We start from the raw sequence: 21176 nt of genomic DNA on the forward strand, positions 1-21176 counted from the left end.
CACTAACCCCACACATTGAAACAATCAGAAACCAAACATTTCTTAATGGCATATCTCAGCACCAGTACATACAATAGAAAATAAATATAGCATTAAAGATGGTTGGAAGGTCTGCATCCTTTCCATTCATTCCTCCATTTTGCTTTCAGCACATCTTAGCTCTCACTTCAGGTTTTATAATCCCTAGTGTTCTGATGGCTCTCCATCACAAGGTCTCTGCTACCTACCCTATAGTAGTTCCTATGCACCACTCATTCCTGTCCTAATTATAAGAACAATCCTATTCTTCCCCCCCCCCCCCCCCCCACCCCTTGACATTCTCTCCCCCTCCTCACACAGTTACATCCTTACTAACTGCATTTAGTGATCTCTTCCTGGGGCCCACCTTTTGAGAGGAAAACCAGCTGGTAAGCTTTTCAGATTTCAGATTTATTGTCAGAGTACATGCATGGCATCGCATACAACCCTAAGATTCTTTTTTCCTGCGGGTGTAAAACAAGTAAACAAACTGTGCAATACAGAGAAAGCAAAAAGAAAATCAATGAAGTGCACAAGTAAGAATCCTTAAATGAGTCTCTCGGTACTTTTAAACTGTTGCACCTGGCTAGCCCTCCTGGGACCCAGGTGCATTTAATGGGTCCCAGCACCTTTTAACTTTCAGTGGGATCACCCCATTAAATCGTCAACCCGGCGATTTAAGGGGGATCCACCCCAGCAATGGCACGGTGAGTAACGTGTCGCGCACTCACCGGATGAAATGAAGTAAAAGATTTTAACCTTACTCTTCCTGGGAAACATGTTATAATATCCCCATTCCAGACCTACACTGCTGAGTTCCTCCTCCACATTTGAACTTGGAATCAATGTGCTGCCCAGTGACATATGCAAGCGCTGACATCACCAGAATAATTGGGTCAGCCATTTTTTTGTTTTCAAGCCGTCGGTGAGCGAGACTGGCTTCCCTGATTACCTCCGAGGTAGGGCAGGGATTCGGTTGATTTTGGAGCCCGCTGACCAGGTCAGATCCTTTCAAGCTACCTTGTGAGTGGGGCACTAAAGGGCTGAATTGCCTGGTGTAAGGTAAAACATCATGAGATGGGAATGTGTAGGGAGTTACCCTGTACTAGGCTGTAACAAGAAGGGGAGGTGTCCTTGTACTCCTGTTAGGTAAAACATCATGAGATGGGAATGTACAGGGCTGTAACAAGATGTGAATGCATCCTTGTACTTACAAGATAAGAGAGACATTGATGGATTGAGAGGCAGGAAGCTAGCAGGGAAAGGATAGCAACAATTTTAGTCATTGGACAAGTAATGATATGATGATGTTCTAAGCACATATCCAAGGGTATAAAAAATCACCATTTTGCTGATAACGGCAGAATGCATTCTCCGACTAACCTGGTTGGTCGCAAGTGTTACAATCCGGTAATAAAGAACAAAGAACCCTGATTTCGACTCAGCCTGGTGTTTGTCTCACTCATTCATGAACAAAGCAGACCTAACACTGGTTAACCCCATTTTACAAGGCAGCTTAAAAGTGCCTTCTGATTGAGTTTGTTGTTGAGGAGTCTGATGGTGAAGGGGTAGCAGCTATTCCAGAGGTTTCTTTGAGTCTCTTTTTCTCAATCTTAGCCTCTGTTTACACGTGGGATTACCCATTTTGTTGGTTCCTTTCAGTCACTGCTGTTTCTCTGGAGAATTTCCCAATTCATGGAAAATTCTTATCTAGACATCTGGATCTATTACAAATTCTCTTCTCTTGCAAGCATTTCCTCCCTGTGTCCCCAAGGTGGCATAGGCCAGATTACATGTTGTATGCTCTGAATGTGTCATTTATCCAAAATCTTTTAATTGTCAGTCCTTGCTGCATGATGTTACATCTATTGCATCTTGCTGCCAGTGGCAACTCTGAGCTAGATTGTTAACCCTGGGCTAGTGAAAGAGATGTGCGTCTCATTATTTGTCCCAGATGTACGATCAGGCTGTTACAACTCAATTTGCCTAAAGTCCAACCCCAGTGCAGCACATGTCTCCCAGTGGTTGCTCACTTTTCCTTAAAGGAAAAGCACTGGAAAGTGTGAAATCAATTCACTGCGACATTGTAAAGGATAATCATAAACAAAAGGCAAGAGAAATTACCCATTTAATATATATGCTTGTACAGTGATTAATATTCTGCACAAGTATGGAAAGGTTTGGCCTTTGATTTGGGAAGTAGAATCCAAATTCCATCACAAATATAGAAAATTTAAGTTCAAAAATATTAAAATCAATGTGGAATTAATAATCAATAAAAGTGACCAGGAAATTATTGTATTGTCTTTGTGGACCCATCTTGCTTCAGGGCAAGAAATCAGACATCCTCCCACAGGTGCAAGTGACTCCAGCCCCACAGTAATGAATTTGTCATAGAATTAATTAGCATAGATACAGGCCCTTCGGCCAACTCAACTATGCTAACCAAGTTGTCTATCTAAGCTGGTCCCATTTATCTACTTTTGTCCATAAACCTCTTAACCTTTCCTTTCCATCTACTTGTCTAAATGTCTTTTTGAAGTTGTATTTGAACCAATCTCTGCCAATTCTAGCAGCTCATTTCCAAATACCGGCCACCCATTGCCAATAAAGTTTGCTCCTCAGGTCCCTTTTAAATCTTTCCTCTGTCCCCTTAAAACTGTGGCCTCTTATTATAGACTGCCCTGCCACTGGAAAAAGACTGTGACCATTCATCCTATCTGTGCCCCTCATGATTTTATAATCTGTGATAAAGTCATCACTCATTCTCCAAAGAAATCAGTAAGTTCATGAGTAATTTGAAAGTGCGCAATAAATCTTGGCATAATTAGCAACTCCTACATCTTGTGTGCAAGTAGAGAAAAATCTTTATATTCCAAGTTAGAGTAAAGTCAGTATTAATATTATCGAGTGATCTCATATGTTGTATCTCATTCCTTGGATTGGCTTCCATTGTCTACTTCTTACTTATGAAACACAAGTGATGTGATGAACCATCATTTTCTGAATAGTTTGAGAGGCCTTATCATTGGTGATGAACTATTTTCTGGATTTTACAGTTAATTTTTGAGTTTATTTGTTGAATAGATACAGATCTGCCTGGTCCTTCAGTATGTCTCCCGGAGGTAGTAAGATACATTTGCAATTGATTCATTAGAGTGATATTTGAAGTAGAAGGTTCATTGTATGAAACGAGGTTAAATAGGCAGAAGATGTGCTCTTTCAGGAGAATGAGAGCCAAACACATTGAAACATAAAATTCCTTTCAGGCATTTGAGGGTGGATGTTGGGATATAGATGTTTCCATGGCTGGGCTGTCTAGAACTATGGTCGAGTTGACATCCAGATCAGAGCTAAGAAGAAATTCTCCACCCAAAGCTTTCTCCTTAAGAGGATCGTGGAGGTTCATCCAGTGAAGACAGGTTGGCACATTTTAAGATGTCTGTGGAATTGAGTCTTGGTCTTATGATGCAGCCCACTTTTGCTTGGATATCTTGTTGTTATTTAGTTGGATAGAAATTTCTCCTTGATTACATGTGCTAAAAACAGGAGAGATTAGAATATGCAATTCATACCCTGCTTCCAAAATTCAGGCCTATTAACTGCAGAGGAATTAGGACACTGTACATATTTGCTATTGCATCGAGCACAGGCAGCCAAAGGAGAAATTTCAACACGATACTATTGTTCCTACTGTCGCACCACAGCAGCCTCATTAGTAGTCTCATTCGTCGAATTGAATGATTTTGTTGTTTGCTTGGAGGGTAATTGGAATGACTGTGAGTCAGTCTCTATTGGAAAATAGAAATGTATAATCCCGATTGCTTTCTGAGAATGAGACATAGTGCCTCAGTTGAGAGTGTCACCAGGCTCATAAACATTGCCTCTTCGATAAGTAATGAGTTTCAGTCAGAATAAAAAATAATCTTTTGTTAACTTTTAAACGCTGTGATGGTGATGCAGAGATCTTAAAGCCACAGCATTCCTTAATTTTGCCGAGCTGGCGCAAGAATCTTTAATGTTTCACCTGCCAAACATTGATTGTAAAGCACGATGAAAAACTAATTTTGAAAAGAATGGCACTTTAATTACCTTGTTTGGGGCCATGCTGAGTGAGAAGCTGTTGGGCAATCCTAATCACGTGCAGTCTGCCAAACTCTTATAATGTTGGCAGGTGCAATGTCTATCACCACTTCTGGCTCAGGTAGGGAAGCAGGAAGAGAAAAAGGATGAATTTGATTTTTGAGAGGAACCTTCTTCCACCCCAATCTGTAGTTGTGTGAATTTCTTTCTTGCTTAAAGCAGGATGTCATTGTCCCATAAGTGTGAAAATTGCTGAGACATTTGTGACACATTAGTTGTGCGCCAGTGATTTGAACTCTGTTCATGAGGATATTTTGTGAGCAAACCTCACTTTTAATGAATGAAACATCATCAGGCCATGCATTTCTCTGCTTTATGTCATCTCGTTACAGTTGACTTAGTAACAAAAGTTAGGGCCTTGATATTATTGTGCGACAGTTCACTTTTCAAATTGACAAAACAAACTTTTTTTGGTAAACAGTGTGTATTCTGTTCTGTTAATCTTTGAAGGAGTATAATTGCTACATTGATGCATAAACATACTTTGGTTGAGGCTCGACTTTATAATTCTGGCACTGTATTGTCACATTAGGATAAAGCGATCAAGTGATGGTTCAGTTTTAGGAATGGCAGTCTATTATTTAAAACCTTTTATTTAAAATATGCAATTTCTGTCATTCCAGCCCCTCTTTCCATTTAAGTACAGGATCTTTATAGAATTTAATACACCTTTTGAGGGGACTTGTACGAAACATCCTTTCTTCTCTTTAACTAGCACCTGTAATTACATTATTCCTAATCTGTTCCTTCATCTTATTGCTCCTTCGACAAACACGACAAACAACCCTCTTGTGTAGAGAAGATAAACGTCCACAACTTCAGGTGAAAAAACTGCTTCTTAAGTATAGGGGGTTTGTGCTGGTAAATGTTTTAAATATGTGCCCCCTCTATTTTTTGAAATTCCTTGATAATCGCACCGACGCATTGGTTATTGTCATGTGCAGTAAAATCCTGGGGTTATTTGGAATTCAAGCAACTGACAAACAAACAAACAAACAAACAGATAGATAATGTGGATGAATAAAAATAGATATTCTCTGAAGAAACACACAAATTTTTGGAGAAGATGGAAGTAAATATTTCAGCCAGTAGAGTGCCTTGGGCATGCTTTGCTCATAGCAGCTGTTTGAATAAAGTTGCATTTGAACAAAATGGCATCGCCCAGGATGAAGAGCTGGTTGAGGCTGCTGACTGTTGGCTTCCTACTTAGTAAGAGTCTTTATTTTTATTATTATATGATGAAGTATATTAGTAAGGTTTTATCTGTAAACTTGGGGGAGAGGGGATTAATAATCTGTAATGGTATTGTTCGTCTTTCAGACAGCTCTGTGGAGGTGCAATGACGATTAATTGTTTTCAAAGAATGTGACTGAAAAAAAATTCTTTAAGATTTATATATTCATGCAAGTAAAGTTTGTTCAGTGAGAATGCAGTATAGTATTTTTGACTTTTAACCAATTTATTCTCACTGTAGGTGTATTAGTTAGGTATTGTAAAGGTGAGTCTCAAGCAACTGGAAAATTTGTGTATCTGGCATCTACCAATCCCCGTAGGTGCTGTATACTGGGGGATTGCTGTCCGTAGGTGCAATGTAAAGATGCATCAAAATTCATTCTTATAGCAGCAACATGGGCACTTAGATCCACCAACAATAGGTTACTACAGCATGCCAAGAAATAGAAAAAGGAGGTAATAAATAAATATTCACAGTTGGTTAATGCAAAAAAAAGTGATCATTCAGTGATTTAGACATATCATTTGGTGGTCCCTGTCTCCAGAGTAATTTATAGTTAGCAGGGTATGAGGAGATTCAAGAATCCTGTCCTTGAACCTTGAGTTGCTGGGCATAATGACTTGGCTTTATAAATAAATAAATATAGATGGAAGATATGTATTTATATACACACACGCACACACGCACACACACACGCACACACACGCACACACACACGCACACACACGCGCACACGTGCACACACACACACCTGAGCACTGTGTCTGTCCATCTGTAAGATTCATTGTGTAATTATCAAATCAACTCTAAATATTTTCCAAGTTTTCCTTTGGCAACAAATTTAGCAATTACCTCCTAATAGGTGGCCATCTCATGGTTAGTTTTGTGCCCACCACCTGAAGACGCATGGTTATCATTGCTAGCAGCAGATCTCCTAATCTGTAAAGTAGGAATTGCATGTATGTAGGACTTTTGTATCCCTGAGACATTCGAAAATAATAAAATAGTGATAATTTAAAAGAATTTGAAATGTAGTCGAAATGTCATAAACATCAGTGTCATAAACACTAATGTGAAAATGCTGGAAGCTGTGTAATGTTTAAGCTGCTTCTCCTGATACCAGTTGACAACGTTGTGTGGAGAAGTAATGGCGCAAGAGTAACTTTGGAGTTGTCTGTTTAATTTCTGCAGCTCTCACAGTATAAATCTGCGGGAAAATAGACCATTTTGGGTGTTGAAATCTCTGAACTAGACTTAAACCTACAATCTTCTATATCAGAAATGACTACCACTGAGATTCATCTGACACCCCATGACATTTATAAGGTGATTAACAAAATCCTGCCACTTCCACATAAGGTCTGACACCCAAGAATCTTGCCAGTTGCTTTCATGTCAGTGCAGCATATTCAACTCTGACTCGTGTAACTTTATTGAGAGGTCTGTGCTTTTGCATTCTCCCTTAAACCACACAATGTTTTCTCCCTTTCATTCAAGCTTTGGTTGATACCTCAACACATCCTGTCCCTGATACGCTCCCTATCCCATCTATTTTTGGAGGCCTCTTTCCCTCTTATAAAATATTCCTTGCAATTCTGTTCTCTGCTTCATAGTGACTTAGTGTCTCAATGATGCACTGAAGCTTTACCTGTTGGCAGACAGACAGTCCCTGGGTTACATAACAGTTCCATTTCCTGAAAATTATTTGTAAGCCAATTTCTCATAAGTTTAAAAATGTCTTTATTCTTTAGCTATCTGGATTGTACATTTGCTATAGTTCTTTCATCTTATTGAATATTCACCCTGTTATAATTAAACAGCAATACACTGGAGAAACTCATCAGGCCACACAGCATCTACAGAGTCATTATAGGTGATGTATGATGTGAGTTTCTCTTGCACTTTTCTCTGAAGAATGGGCTCAGAGTGACTCGGACCCAGGTTCATTCCTAGACCAGATTACTGCGTGTGACCATGTGCGTTTCCTATGGTGCTCCGATTGCATTACCGTCATAGGATCTGCAGACCTTCCTGTTTAACTTCAAGTCAAGTCAAGCTTATTGTCATCTGATTGTACAAGTACAACCTGACGAAACATCGTTCTCCGGTCCTCAGTGCAAAACACACAAGCATCCCGACATAACACACGAACAATAAATACACAGAACAAGTATAATCAAAATAAATAAATAAAATTTGCTTCATAAATATGAGAGTCTCGAATGGTTAGTGTTTTGACTGATAAGCATTCTCACTGCCCATGGGCTGCTCCTCAGCCTGGTGGTGCTGGCTCTGATCCTCCTGTATCTCTTTCCCAATGGGAGCAGCTGAAAGTTTCTGTGCGCAGGGTGGAAGGGGTCCTCAATGATTTTGCATGCCCTTTTCAGCCAACGATCCTGGTAGATCACATCAATTGTGGGGGATGGGTGGGGAGGAAGGAGACTTCACTGATCTTCTCTGCCACACTTATGGTCCAGTGGATTGACCTCTGATCCATTTCTCTGCAGCAACCCGTACCACACTGTGGTGCAGCCGGCCTGGACACTCAATCGAGCTCCTATGGAAGGTTGACATGATGGTGGCCGGTAGCTTTGCTGGCTTTAGTCTTCTCAGGAAGTACAATTGCTGATGCACATTCCTGACAAGTGAGAAGATGTTGAGCGTCCACAATAGGTCACTAGCTAAATGAATTCCAAGGAACTTGGTGCTCTCTGCTCTCCCTACTCCAGAGTTGTTGATGCGTAGTGGATGGAGGTCATTCCTCATTGTCAATTAGATAATTAATTTCATAATTCAACTCATAGAATTTGTATTGTACCTAGTTATTAATGAATACCTAGAACTATATTATTAGCATTGCTACCTTTAAAATATTTCCACAAAATCAGATAAGTCATGTCTCTCATGACCTGAAGAATTCAAGTCATCCACGTACTACATCCTCCCACAGTTGGATTAACACATTTTATCTTGCATTATTTAATTCAGATATGAAACTCACTTGTGATATGTGGTTGAAGAAACATCATTAGCTGCTCATTAATGTGTTGATTCCATACATGGAAAAAAATAATTTTTGATATTTTGCTACTGTGTTATTAATTTCAACAAACTAAATATTTTATTTTTCCATTCTTTGGAAACTTTTTACCCTGCATGCGAGTTGTTGGACTCCACCATGAGCAAGTGTGGAATTCCCCCCTCCCCCAACACCTTTTTTAACCTTAATGCATTTGATAATTTTTAAATGTTTATGCAAATTGGTATAGTTTTTGACGCATCTCGTTACAGCACGAATGTGGTGTAATATCTGAATATAGAAAAAAGACAGTTAAGTATTGAGTAAGCAATTCTGCTCTAGGAAAGATGTTGTCAAGCTAAAAAGGGTTGGAATCGGATATTTTGGCGACAGACATTTTGGCAATTTTTTAAAAAATTACTTTTGTAGCACGTTGGACATTTTGGCATCCACAGTTTGATACTGGCCCAGCAATTTTCATTAAATATAATAATTATTAAGCATCGATTTTAAAATTGTTTCTTGGCACTAACAGTTAGGCTACCACAACTTCATCGCTTGTTATGGGCGAGGAGCAGTGCTTCAGGCTGTCGTGTGGGATTCTGCATTCGGGAGGGCAGCTGTCGCTCTATCACGTCAATATGATTGACACAGCACTATGGGAGCTGGAGACTTATCAGCGATGACTTAGTCAACGGGACCGGGGGAAATGTTGGGGGTGGGGTGGGGGGACCGGGTGGCAAGGGGGGACTGGGTGCAGAGAGTGATCAGGGATCATGAGGATATTAGTGTCTGATTTCCCCAGCCCTGGGACAACCTGCCCCTGCTACCCTGAAGGGGCTAGGTAACAGGTTCGCTCCCACTGCCTGCCACCGCTTACTCACAGCAAAGCGCTGGTAAGCCTCCAGCACCCATAGTGCCATGTCGATCAGCTTGACATGATAGACTGATGGCCACTGTCCTGAGTGCAGGGTCCTGCACAACAATCCATAGCGCTGCTCCTTGCTTCATAATAAGTATAATAAGTGAAAAAATTGTTGTAGCCTAACAGTTAGTGGCAAACTGTGGGCTGCAAAATGTCCAGTGCCAAATTGTGAATACCAAACTGTTGAGGCCAAAATATCTGGTGCCAAAATGTGACCCGGACCCGGAGAGGCTGCAAAGAAAATTTGCAAGGATGTTGCCAGGACTTGTGGTTCTAAATTATAACGAGAGGGTGAAGGTTGGCCTCATGAAAGGAATAGATTAGGTGAACGCAGAGAGTCTTTTGTGCAGAATAGGGGACAGCACATAAGCTTAATGTGACGGGGAACAGGAACCTGATAGGTAGCTTTTTTTATGCAACAGGTGGTGAGTATATGGAAAGGGCTGCTGAAGGAGGTGTTTTAAGACAGGTACTACTGCAATGGTTAAAATTAAAGTTGACAGATACATAGATCGGATGGGTTTAGAGAGATATGGGCCAAACGCAGGCAGGTGGGACTAGTGTGATGGGAAATCTTGGTTGGCGTGGGCAAGTTGACTGAAGGGGCTGTTTTCATGCAGTATGACTCTTTGTATAAAATTATCCTTTAATTCTAACCGTGAACGTAATAAATGTCAATAATGCTTAATTAATTAAATACTGAAAGGCTTAGCTTTGAAGTTCACATGAACAGTTGTGGAGCATTTTTTCAGAAGGAACACCAGTGAGCATTGGAAAATCACCATGGGTTTTGAGAGCAGTGGGATTTTGTCGTTCCTCTTGTACTCTGGTGCTTTATATTGACAGTCAATTAGTACTCGGTCCAAGGTTGGTTTCTACTTATTCTTGGTCAAAATTTAAAAATGACTGCAATATATCACTTTTTTGGTTGGGTAGTGCCAGTAATTAGTAGATGAGAATGATGCAGGGCTGAGTGTGAGAGGAGACAGCGGAACAACCTTCAGTCTTGCGGATGTACATTGGTTTTCTCCAAATCATGTCAATTGTTTTCAAACATGGCACAGTCAAATACTTCCATTCACCCGAAAAATATGTACAGTAAAGCCCTCAGTATCCAGCACCTATGGGAATTGGTAGTGAATTTGCCAGTTGTTTGAGATTTTTGAAATGGTTTCCAGGAGGCACCAATTTTAAACGCGGATTTTTTAACCTTTTTACTTTCCATGGTTTTTTTTACAGGTGGGCTTGAGGCTGCTGGTGGCTTTAATTCCAGATTGTGGGGATTTTACTGTATTTCTAATATGCAGCAGATAAACTTACAGAAGGCGCAGAGGAGATTCACCAGGATTTTGCCTGGAATGGAGCCTTTCAGTTAAGAGGAGAGACTTGATAGGCTGGGTTTGAATTGCTTAGAGCAGAGGAGGCTGAGGGAGGACCTGATAAGATTGTTCAAAGTATCTTTACCTCCATAGACACTGCATGATCTACTGAGTCCCTCATCATTTCTGTGTTCTTCCTACTGTACCATCACAGCATCGGCAGATTTTTTTGTGTTTCACTTTGTTAAAGATAAATGGTCTAAAAGGGATCAGAGGAAGAATTTCTTCACCTTGAGGGTGGATCTTACTACCCAAGGGGGTGGCAGAGTCTCTCACAACATGAGGTTTCCACTCAGACTCTTGAATTTTCAAGGCATGGAAGGCTCCAGATTATGTACTGATTATGCACCAGCATTCAGTATTGGGTGTTACTTACTGGTGGCATGGAAGTGGTGGGCAAAAAAGCCTGTTTCTGTGCTGTTGTGGCTCTGGCACTTTGACTCTTCAATGATAAAGTGGTGGTGCCACACCATTCATTCTAGTTTTGACTCTCTACTTAAGAACTTTGGAAGCAAAACCCCATGTCCGGCACTCCTTGCAAGAACAATGAGGAGGTTAGATGGCACAGGCCCATAAATCTGGTGATGAGGATGGGGGGGGGGGAGTGCATCAGAGTCCTGCAGGTAGACACATTGGGATGGGCAGCTGTGGACACAATCAAAATTAGCATTAATTAGATAGGGGTGGGACTGGAGTTGTGGAAAGCTTGATGGGGCAGGTGGTTGGGGATTAGATCAGGATAGGGCACTGGCATATAGTGTGAAATCTACAGTGGAGCTGGAATGGATTGCTAAGGACAGTTGGAAGGACTTCATTAGAAGGAATGTTTGGAGGTTCAATTTTAATGGATAGTCAGTAGCAAATAGGTCAGAGCTATTGTTCGACATGAGAAGAAGCTCAAAAGCAGACAATGGTGATATAGTAGTAGGGCCCAAAGGAGGACCACTTGCCTGGTACCCATCCCAGTCCAATATTGCCCTGAGAAGATGATATTGCCATGGGAATGCTTAGAAATGTGTGTTGTTCAGATTATATAGTCTTGCTTCACAGAATCTGCTGCAAAAGGTGCACAGCCTGGGCAACAATCTTATTGCTGGCATGGAAATCACAAGGAATAGGGAGATAATTCAAGCATTAAAAGTGTTCAGATGAACTTCTGGAACGGCTCAGTAATTGTTGAGTTATTGCAAGTTTTCATCCAATCTGTAGAGTAATTTACTTGGAAATATTGAAGGGGGTGTCTGGAAAAGAGAAATATTCCAGATTCTCCTTCCGCTATCTATTGTCTTGCAATTGAGATTCAAATCTAAGGGTAATATTAATATCTCAGTTGCTAGGTTTGCTTGACTGACCTATTACAATTTTCATTTTGTGGCACGTGATGTGGGTTTCCCTCTTGTTGTGCTTTCCCTTTATCTGCGTTCCTTTCTATGTTCTTCCTTGAAATTGAGCTACATAATTTCCACAGTTTCTGCCTTAGTTATCTCTGCACCATGCTCTCTTTTAAACAGTGACCTAATATTTGCAATTGATAATGTTCTCCACTCACTCCTGTTCAGTTACATTTGTTCCTTGTGATCCAGTGATGTGAGTTTCAATATCACCATGACAGGTGGGGAATTGGACCTAATTAAACATCTGGAATGAAAACTGATCTCTGTAACAATCTTTCAAAAACTGCTATATTCTTATAAAACCTCTGATTCTCTAATGCTCTTCAGTGGAAGCAATTTGCCATCCTTGTCCGTCTGGTCTGTTTGTTACCACTGGCACCTATGAATTGCCCCTTCATTTTGTGAGTAATTAGGGAATAGATAATAAATACCAATCCAAATGAATAAATTAAAGATATTTTAATTTTAATAGGTGAATCCACCAACGCTCCCACTCCCTGAGTGCCAAGATTAAGAACGTGGGTATCTCTCATGCAGCTTCAACGCTATTTCAATATCCCTAACGTGCATATTAAAGGCAGAAAATGTTGGAAACCCTCAGCAAATCAGACAGCATCTGTGGAAAGGGAAAGGATGTTTCATATCCAGGACCCTTGATCATAACTGGGAGAGAAAGAAAACCAATTAGTTTTGTTAAAATGGAGTAAATGTCTGTGATAGTGAGATGCCCGATTACTGAAAGTGGAAGTTAAATAGCAGGTTAAGTTTCTTTATCTCTACAATGTGTGGCTAATAGTACAACTGTGGGAAATGGCCAGTGGGCCAGATTTTACACTGGAAAGAAATTGAGTCAAAATAATGAAGAAAGATATAGCCAGATGAACTTGCATTCTCTTTAATGCAGTGTGGTATCTTAAATTTACTGGACTGAACGGTCAACTCTGCTTCAATTCTTTCTCTTCATATATCCTGAAATCTTTAGAATTTTCCACCCCTGAGCACTGTCAATAATCATTGAGTATTTTTAAGCCTGTTCCAGTGAGATAATGGATGTAGAAAGAACCAGATGGGGAATAGTGATTCAGCTGTGATCTTACTGAGAGCAGAACAACCTTGAGAGGCCATTTGAAGACCCGCTGTTCCTAATTATGTGCTGGTCTTTCAAGTCCCATGTTCAAGATTTCTTAACGTGAGCTTTGCTGTGGGTCCACATTGCTTCCGACGTGAAGTTACAATCAGGGAATCTCCACTGTCCTGTTTTGTGGAAACTGCCAAAATGTTTGGCCTGGAAGTCAGCCTGAAGAAAACTGAGGTCCTCCATCAGCCAGCTCCCCACCATGACTACCAGCCCCCCCACATCTCCATCGGGCACACAGAACTCAAAACGGTCAACCAGTTTACCTATCTCGGCTGCACCATTTCATCAGATGCAAGGATCGACAACGAGATAGACAACAGACTCGCCAAGGCAAATAGCGCCTTTGGAAGACTACACAAAAGCGTCTGGAAAAACAACCAACTGAAAAACCTCACAAAGATAAGCGTATACAGAGCCGTTGTCATACCCACACTCCTGTTCGGCTCCGAATCATGGGTCCTCTACCGGCATCACCTACGGCTCCTAGAACGCTTCCACCAGCGTTGTCTCCGCTCCGTCCTCAACATTCATTGGAGCGCTTTCATCCCTAACGTCGAAGTACTCGAGATGGCAGAGGTCGACAGCATCGAGTCCACACTGCTGAAGATCCAGCTGCGCTGGGTGGGTCACGTCTCCAGAATGGAGGACCATCGCCTTCCCAAGATCGTGTTACATGGCGAGCTCTCCACTGGCCACCGTGACAGAGGTGCACCAAAGAAAAGGTACAAGGACTGCCTAAAGAAATCTCTTGGTGCCTGCCACATTGACCACCGCCAGTGGGCTGATATCGCCTCAAACCGTGCATCCTGGCGCCTCACAGTTTGGCGGGCAGCAACCTCCTTTGAAGAAGACCACAGAGCCCACCTCACTGACAAAAGGCAAAGGAGGAAAACCCAACACCCAACCCCAACCAACCAATTTTCCCCTGCAACCGCTGCAACCGTGTCTGCCTGTCCCGCATCGGACTTGTCAGCCACAAACGAGCCTGCAGCTGACGTGGACATTTACCCCCTCCATAAATCTTCGTCCGCGAAGCCAAGCCAAAGAAGAAGAAGAAAGAATTATTTTCCAGTATGTAAATTATCACTAATGTGAGGCAAATGCTTTAAAATACCAAGGAGTATTTTAACTATAAAAGACACAAGTAACCAGAGAAAGTTAAAGAATAAATGACTCCATTATGAAGATAGAATGAGCTTTCAAGCAGAGAGAATAAGTAGGTCAGATTCTGCTGGTGAACTAACAATTTAAATGAGAGAGGGCAAAAAGGGGTCCATTAGTTTATACCAACAAACCTTCAAAAATAGTAATATGGCCACTGAAAGTGCAGACAAAGCCTTGGGTTTATTTCTCATGGAAAAAAATTGAAATACAAAGAAGTCACATGGTCGAATCATGCAAGCAGTTTATTCTCTGCACATATAGCTGCTAATAAATGTGCATTTTCTTCATTCATGGAATGGGAACATTTGCTAGCAAGTCCAGTCTTTAAAGCTGGTCTCAAATTGGTCATGAGAATGTGGTGGGAGATTGCCACCTTATATGTCTTGTCTGAGTGGTGGATGCATGCTCTCATGGTGGTACGAAGAGGGAAGTTCTAAGATTTCAACTCAATTAATTATGAAAGAATAGAGGTATTATTCTAGATGGTTGGTTATCTGGAAGGGAACTGCCATGTTTCCATCTGTTTGCTGTGTTTTTTCTTCCAGATGGAAGTGTCCATGGATTTTGGGAGCTTCTGGCATAGAAACTTCTGAGTTGTTGCAATGGAACTTGCAGCTGATAGTATCTCACTCTCTGAGCCTGTGGTGCAAGAAGTGAATCGGTCTTTTAAAAAATTACCCTACGTCACATGCAGTAAGCAGCACCCTGGAAGGAGGTTGTGCCTTGTACTCTGCTTCCAAAATTCAGTTCCTCTGAAGCTGTCACACTGTATGAGTAGGTTTGACCAAGGGTGAATCTCACATCTTAATGGGGGCCAATCTCCCTCATCCAGGTGAGATCGCTACAGAGTGTCCAGAAGATGGGGAAGGTGATAATATACTTAATCTGGAACAATCTCCTCAATTCTATCACACCATTACTCTCTCTGCCTCAAAGTAACCAACTTGGTCCAGACCCAAGGACTGAATCTGTGGCCTCTTTGAATTTGGCAGCTGAAGTCTTGACTCTGCTTCCTAACCATTGAATTGGTCAGCACAAAGTGAGAGAAGGAGAGAAAGTTAAACAGGGAGGTTGTACCTTTTATGCTTTCAAGCTTTTTCATATGTTGCTTGAGCCAATAAAATCAAACAACTAACTGTCCTGGGAAAATGTCTAATGTTAAAGATCATGTATCAGGAGATATTAAATTGAGGAAAAATCCTATTAAAGAACAACATTCTAATCAAAAATACGTGAAGCGACAAATATTTAAGCAGATAGGAATCATATCCACCTACAGCTCATAAAAACTCAACGGGAGTCTCTCCACGAGACAGCTTTAAAAATCAACTCCCAAGAGCTACGACAGATCTTAATCGTTTGTTTTATGTCATCCCTGTAGAACTTAAATGTTTTAATTAAATTAAGTAGTTTATATTTAAACAATAATATCAGTTGGTGGATTGCCTTCAAGGAATTACTAATGCTGAGCCTTGCAGAACTGAATTAGGAATAACACTCAGTTAATGGGTTCAAGGACAATTGGATTTTGTGTGTAAATATTCCCAACATTTGCACCAAAGTGATCTCTACTTTGCAAAGTTGTCATTTTGGTTAAACGTTTGTTGGCTTTTTCTCCCCCATAAAGTCAAATGGGAAAAACATGAAGGAAGCTCGTGAACTCAATTCTGTCAATCATTAATTTAAATTTAAAAAATTGAAGCCAGATTTCTGGGGAAAACATCAGATTATATATTAACATAGTAATATACAAACTATAAAAAAGTATACTCCATATGATTTTTGTTTATGCTATCATCACCTTGTTTTGTACCATAATTCTTCATAAACCTCAATAACTAGTTTCATTAAGGCAAGATACAAACTTGTATACAATTAATATCTCCATTATTTTTGACACAATTATTGGCCTAATGTCAACTAAAGTAGAAGAGAAAGGGGTTTCAGAAGAGCATCTTGCCATTTCAAGCGGCAAATGGTTCCACCCACAGCATACAAATGAGTAAGGGTGTGCTAGGACAGTTCCCAATTAATATTTTTCTTTAATGTTTGTTTTAATTTAGTGACAGAAACAAACATAAGCAGCAAGAGCTCAAGTGTGTAATCTAATAAACTACATTGTGTATATTTGCATATGAATATTTTTTTTCCTTCTAGAATTTTGCACCAGAAGGCTACAAACATTCCCCAACTTGCCAAGTAGTTACCAGGTTAAGTAGCTGGTTGTGCTGTAGTTACTGCCTTGGTACTCTTTTCTTTGAACAGGTTAGATGATTTGGTGATAGGGATATTTGATTCAGTATTCAGCCATGAATTAATTCTGAATCACCTTGTAAAATTGTTGTCAATGAGGTGCTTACTGACTCTAGTTCCTGAACTCAGATTGGAGATAATTGTCGAGCATATTAATTTATTATGTATTAAACATTTTTCATTTCGGTACTTTTTCTTTGTTATGATATGCTCAGTGATTTTTATTTGTTTTATTTTAACAGTCTCCACAAGCCCCCAATTTTTCAGATATGGAAGCTGTACCTATTTTGCTCAACAACGTGAAAGCTGGGCCGCCAGAGGTTTTGCTATCCACCGATCAATATCAAACACAAACTGAGCCAGTGGACTTGTCCATTAACAAAGCCCGGACATCACCAACAACTGTATCATCCTCACGTTCCTCGTCCAGTTCAGTGACAACAACCTCAATATCTTCGATGTCATCTTGCTCACCACGATTGACTTCATCCCCAACTGTGATAACCTCAGTGACTTCATCAACAGGAATGTCTACAGTATTAGCACCAGGCTCTGTTGTGGCATCTTCGCCCAGTGTTGGTGGCCAACAATACTTGCACATAATCCACCCGATGCCATCTTCAAATACAATGAACTTTCCGTCCAGCAAACTGCATCGCATTCCAGTGGTTGTACAATCTGTTCCAGTAGTATACACAGCCATGAGGTCACAGAGGAACTCCACCATTGTACTCCCAATGCTCGAGGATGGGAGGAGTCAAATGAAAGGTAAGAGGGTAGAAATAATGCACCTGGTAGACACAATACTATACTGATGTAATGGTCAACCATAGCTTTCAGCCCAGCTTTCAGATGAAAATACTTAAATAGTGCATCTTTGCTATTTTATAGTTTATCCTTATCCAAAATTATTTCTGTTATTTTTATTACTTTTCCCTCTGTACATCGTTTGCATGCATGTACCATTCCCTGGTAAACCTATTAAACAATTGAACTATCTAAGAGGAGGGATATAATATTTTCATTTTATTTCCAACCCAACATACTGACACTCCCAACATTTGCTACTGCAAATAGAAAAATATCTCACCAATGTCTGAACAAAATTTCAATATTGATGTAGAGGTTCGATACTGACAAATGCTCAGCTGGATTGTTCAGTCTCCTTCTGGGATTTCCAACCCCCCTTCGTTTTCACCCAAGATCTCAAGATGACCTGCTTGAACCCTCCTGCAGTTTTCGGGTGATCCAGATGTCCTCAACCTGTCTCCCTACCATTCCTGGTGCATTCCATTTTCCCAACCAATCACAGTCTTCAGCCACACCTATTTTTTTACAGCAGATTTCCTCTCCCTCCCCCCAACTTCTAACATAACCCTGGATGGTGCAACAGACTGTAAAAAGAACAGAAGTAGATTCTAAGGTGAAACACTTAATCATGCTATCAGATCATAAAATTGTTTTTAAAAAGCAATCAATATTTATGTTGGTTTACAATTTTTTGTGCTCCAGGTTAATCTTTATTCCCATAATTAATAAAATTACATGTTACTTCTTAAACTTTTGTCTTCCCGTCTGCATTTAAGCCACAGTTCCTTGATGTTATTCCAACAGTTTTGTTTGGGCCTTATTTGTACTTTTTGACTCCCCCTCCAGAGAAAAAAAAATAAGAACGATTTTATGAGCAATGTGATCCTCCCTTCTTCAAGTAATTCTCTGGGGGACCAAAGCACGGTATTGGTGGGGTGCATGTATAACCAGTCAGCCTTAGCAAACCACTCCATTCACTATGTTATTTTGCTGCTTTGAATGGTGATGTGCCACAGCAGTTGAGGTTGGACCTCCCTTGGTCATTCATGGTTAATGTAACTTTGTTCTTGCTTTGTTGATGGGTGTTGAGGAGACAGTCAGAGTTGTACACTTGCAAAGGAGAGCATAAGCAATGTGCTCCAACAAGAGACTGCTTTGAGTGCAACTGTTGTTCAATGTTTAATTTGAAATATTAATGATAGTCATTTTATTTATAGTTATAATTGACTAGAACTTGGATCCATCCTTATATGGCACATTGCACTAAGACCTAAATGTTTGTGAACATGAAGGTATTTATCTTTAAAGCATTGTTTGGGTATTTCTTCTACAGAATGCCAAGAGATGAACAGATCTCAATGGCAATTGTCCACAAAGATTACAGCTGCCATGTGTTTGTCACTAGGAAAATGTCATTGGCAGGGCCTTAGAGAGCTGTAACAGCCAGTACAGCAGAGAAAAGGTGACCGTGGAAAATACAAGAGTAGGGCTGTGTGTTTTGAGTGTGTGTGGTTGCGTTTTCTGCTTTAACATTCTTGCCCTCAGTGATCATACTTCCTGATCATTAAGAGATTGGTTCATAATCAGCAGTATTTGCAATAGGTACTCTGCCGTGAATGGCTGTCCTCATGATTGCCAGACCCACCGATGAGCTGTAGCTTCAGAAAAATATTAAAAACGTAGGTACATGCATATGTACAGCAAGGTGACATGTAGTCAGGTTGTAATTTGATCAGGTGTTTGCACCTTGTTTTGCCAAGGGTTACAAATGAAAGCTATAGGGTGCATGTTATTACTCCAATTTCATTCATTAAAGCAGAAGAGAATATCACTGATGCTGGTCATCATCCAAACCACTGTACACAAACACAAATGCTGGAATTTTCCAAATGAGAAGTTGCACTAATTGTTGGATTCAGCAGGTAATAAATGGTAATTGTAGAACAGTAAAAGGCTTGTGTTATTGGCTAGAGGATTGATGAACACAAGAATAGTATCAAACATTAATGATTAGATTGTAGTTCTTTGACTGTTAGATAAAATAAGGCCATATTTATACTTGGATGAGAACCGTTTCCCTTTTGATTCACTTCTGATGTGATAAAACATCAAAAGTTGAAATAACCCTTTCTGGATACCAACTCTAAACGTTGATTAAAAGGACTGAGATAAATGCAGAAGAATCTCTTTTGAACTTGCCACAAATGATTCTCCAATGTATAGATTCTGAACTATCAAGATTGAAGTTGCCAAAAGGTCAACAAATTAATTCCATTGACGTAACTGCGTAAAAGAAGTTGCAGGAAACCTAAATAAGGAAAGTTAAAGCAAATAAAAATGAACAGCTACAGGATAACAATTGGTAAGTCAGCATCCATGCATAAAAATGGACAGCCAGCATGTTGCACTGTCAAATCGGTGCTTTAGAACTGTCCACCTTCCTCCTTGAATGCTGCCTGACCCATCGAGTTCTTTGAGCAAGCTCTAGATTCCAGCATCTGCAGTTTCTTGAATCCCTAAGAGAAGTCACATACATTATGAGGGAAGGCAATCAAGAGATGCTTTTGATTCAGGTATGATGATTCATTATATCGACCTAATATCAGCGACAGCATGTATCATTACACATTTAATGTAGCATCAAAGCATAAGAATGTAAAAATCCTAGTTTTTCATATTCTTCATGTAACACAAGGGTGTTTTCTTATTATAATCTTAACTTTCTTGAGCAGATGCCTATGAGAGCAGAGAAATGTACAGACATGGAGGGCGGGGAGTGGGGGGGGGGTGGTGGGGGAGAGTGAGAAGTGAAATAGAACAGAAGTGAAATGAATAGGGAAAGAGTGAGAGTATGCAATTGAGTGAGGGAAGGAAAAATAAATTAACAGAGTGAATAATGGAGGGGGATAGAGTGATGGAGACAGATGGGCAGAGCAATGGAGGGGAGAGGGAAAAGGGTAAATATGAGTGAGAGATTCAAGACATTAGGGTAAATATCACGATGAGAGAGCAAGTAAATAGAAATTTTGGGAGTAATAAAGGCAAGAGAAGGGGAGAGGTATGAAGTAACGGAGCGAGAGATAAAGTGAGGGCAAGGGTGTGAAATGGGAGAGAATTAATTTTGAAAGAATTTGGATGTTTATTAAGCAGAGAGAGGGAACTAATTAAGTTTAAGTGGGAATAAAAGGAAATACAGGTTTTGTCTGTAAGCTTTCATCATCCTATTTCTTGTATTATTAGCTGTGATGCATTCTGAAAATGAAAATTTCCTGCCTATGCCCACAGTGACAGGACTCCAAACTGCATGTACCTTGAGAAGTAGGCATTTGAAAACAAAGAGGTGAATTAACAGCACAGAATTCAAATTCATCTCCTCCTTTAGCTACCATCTCCTGAATTTGGGATTTCTTTCTGCCTCTCCGTGGTGGTTGGCAAATAGCAGCTGAAAAATGTTATACTTCCAACAATAAGAATCATAACCCCTAATTTCTGTCTGTGCTGAATCTCAACCAAAAATAAACCAGAAGCAAGTGGTATTGGTGAGGGGACTAATAAGGCATGATAATTTTGAAATCAAAGGCATTCCAGTTGATCACATTTTAGACAATCCTCTTATATTTTAAATTAGAGGTATACAATTTTAAATATAATAATTATCACAGATAAAAATGTAATCCAAACTCTAGTGACCCCTTCACG

At 40.2% G+C, this 21176-nt stretch overlaps 2 protein-coding genes across 6 annotated transcripts in view; one reads left to right on the plus strand and one right to left on the minus strand.

The window, feature by feature from the left end:
• Positions 1–21176, plus strand: part of LOC138739094 (Krueppel-like factor 12) — a 302609-nt gene that overhangs the window by 165935 nt on the left and 115498 nt on the right. For all 5 annotated transcript variants that reach the window (XM_069890563.1, XM_069890565.1, XM_069890564.1 and 2 more), the window contains one exon: positions 16910–17435. In XM_069890563.1, coding sequence (XP_069746664.1) covers positions 16910–17435 — 526 coding nt within the window. The remainder of the gene's footprint in view (positions 1–16909; positions 17436–21176) is intronic.
• Positions 1–21176, minus strand: part of LOC138739095 (uncharacterized) — a 161155-nt gene that overhangs the window by 12685 nt on the left and 127294 nt on the right. The window lies entirely within an intron of this gene.

The sequence above is a fragment of the Narcine bancroftii genome, chromosome 7, assembly GCF_036971445.1.
Source record: "Narcine bancroftii isolate sNarBan1 chromosome 7, sNarBan1.hap1, whole genome shotgun sequence".
Taxonomy (NCBI): Eukaryota; Metazoa; Chordata; class Chondrichthyes; order Torpediniformes; family Narcinidae; genus Narcine; species Narcine bancroftii.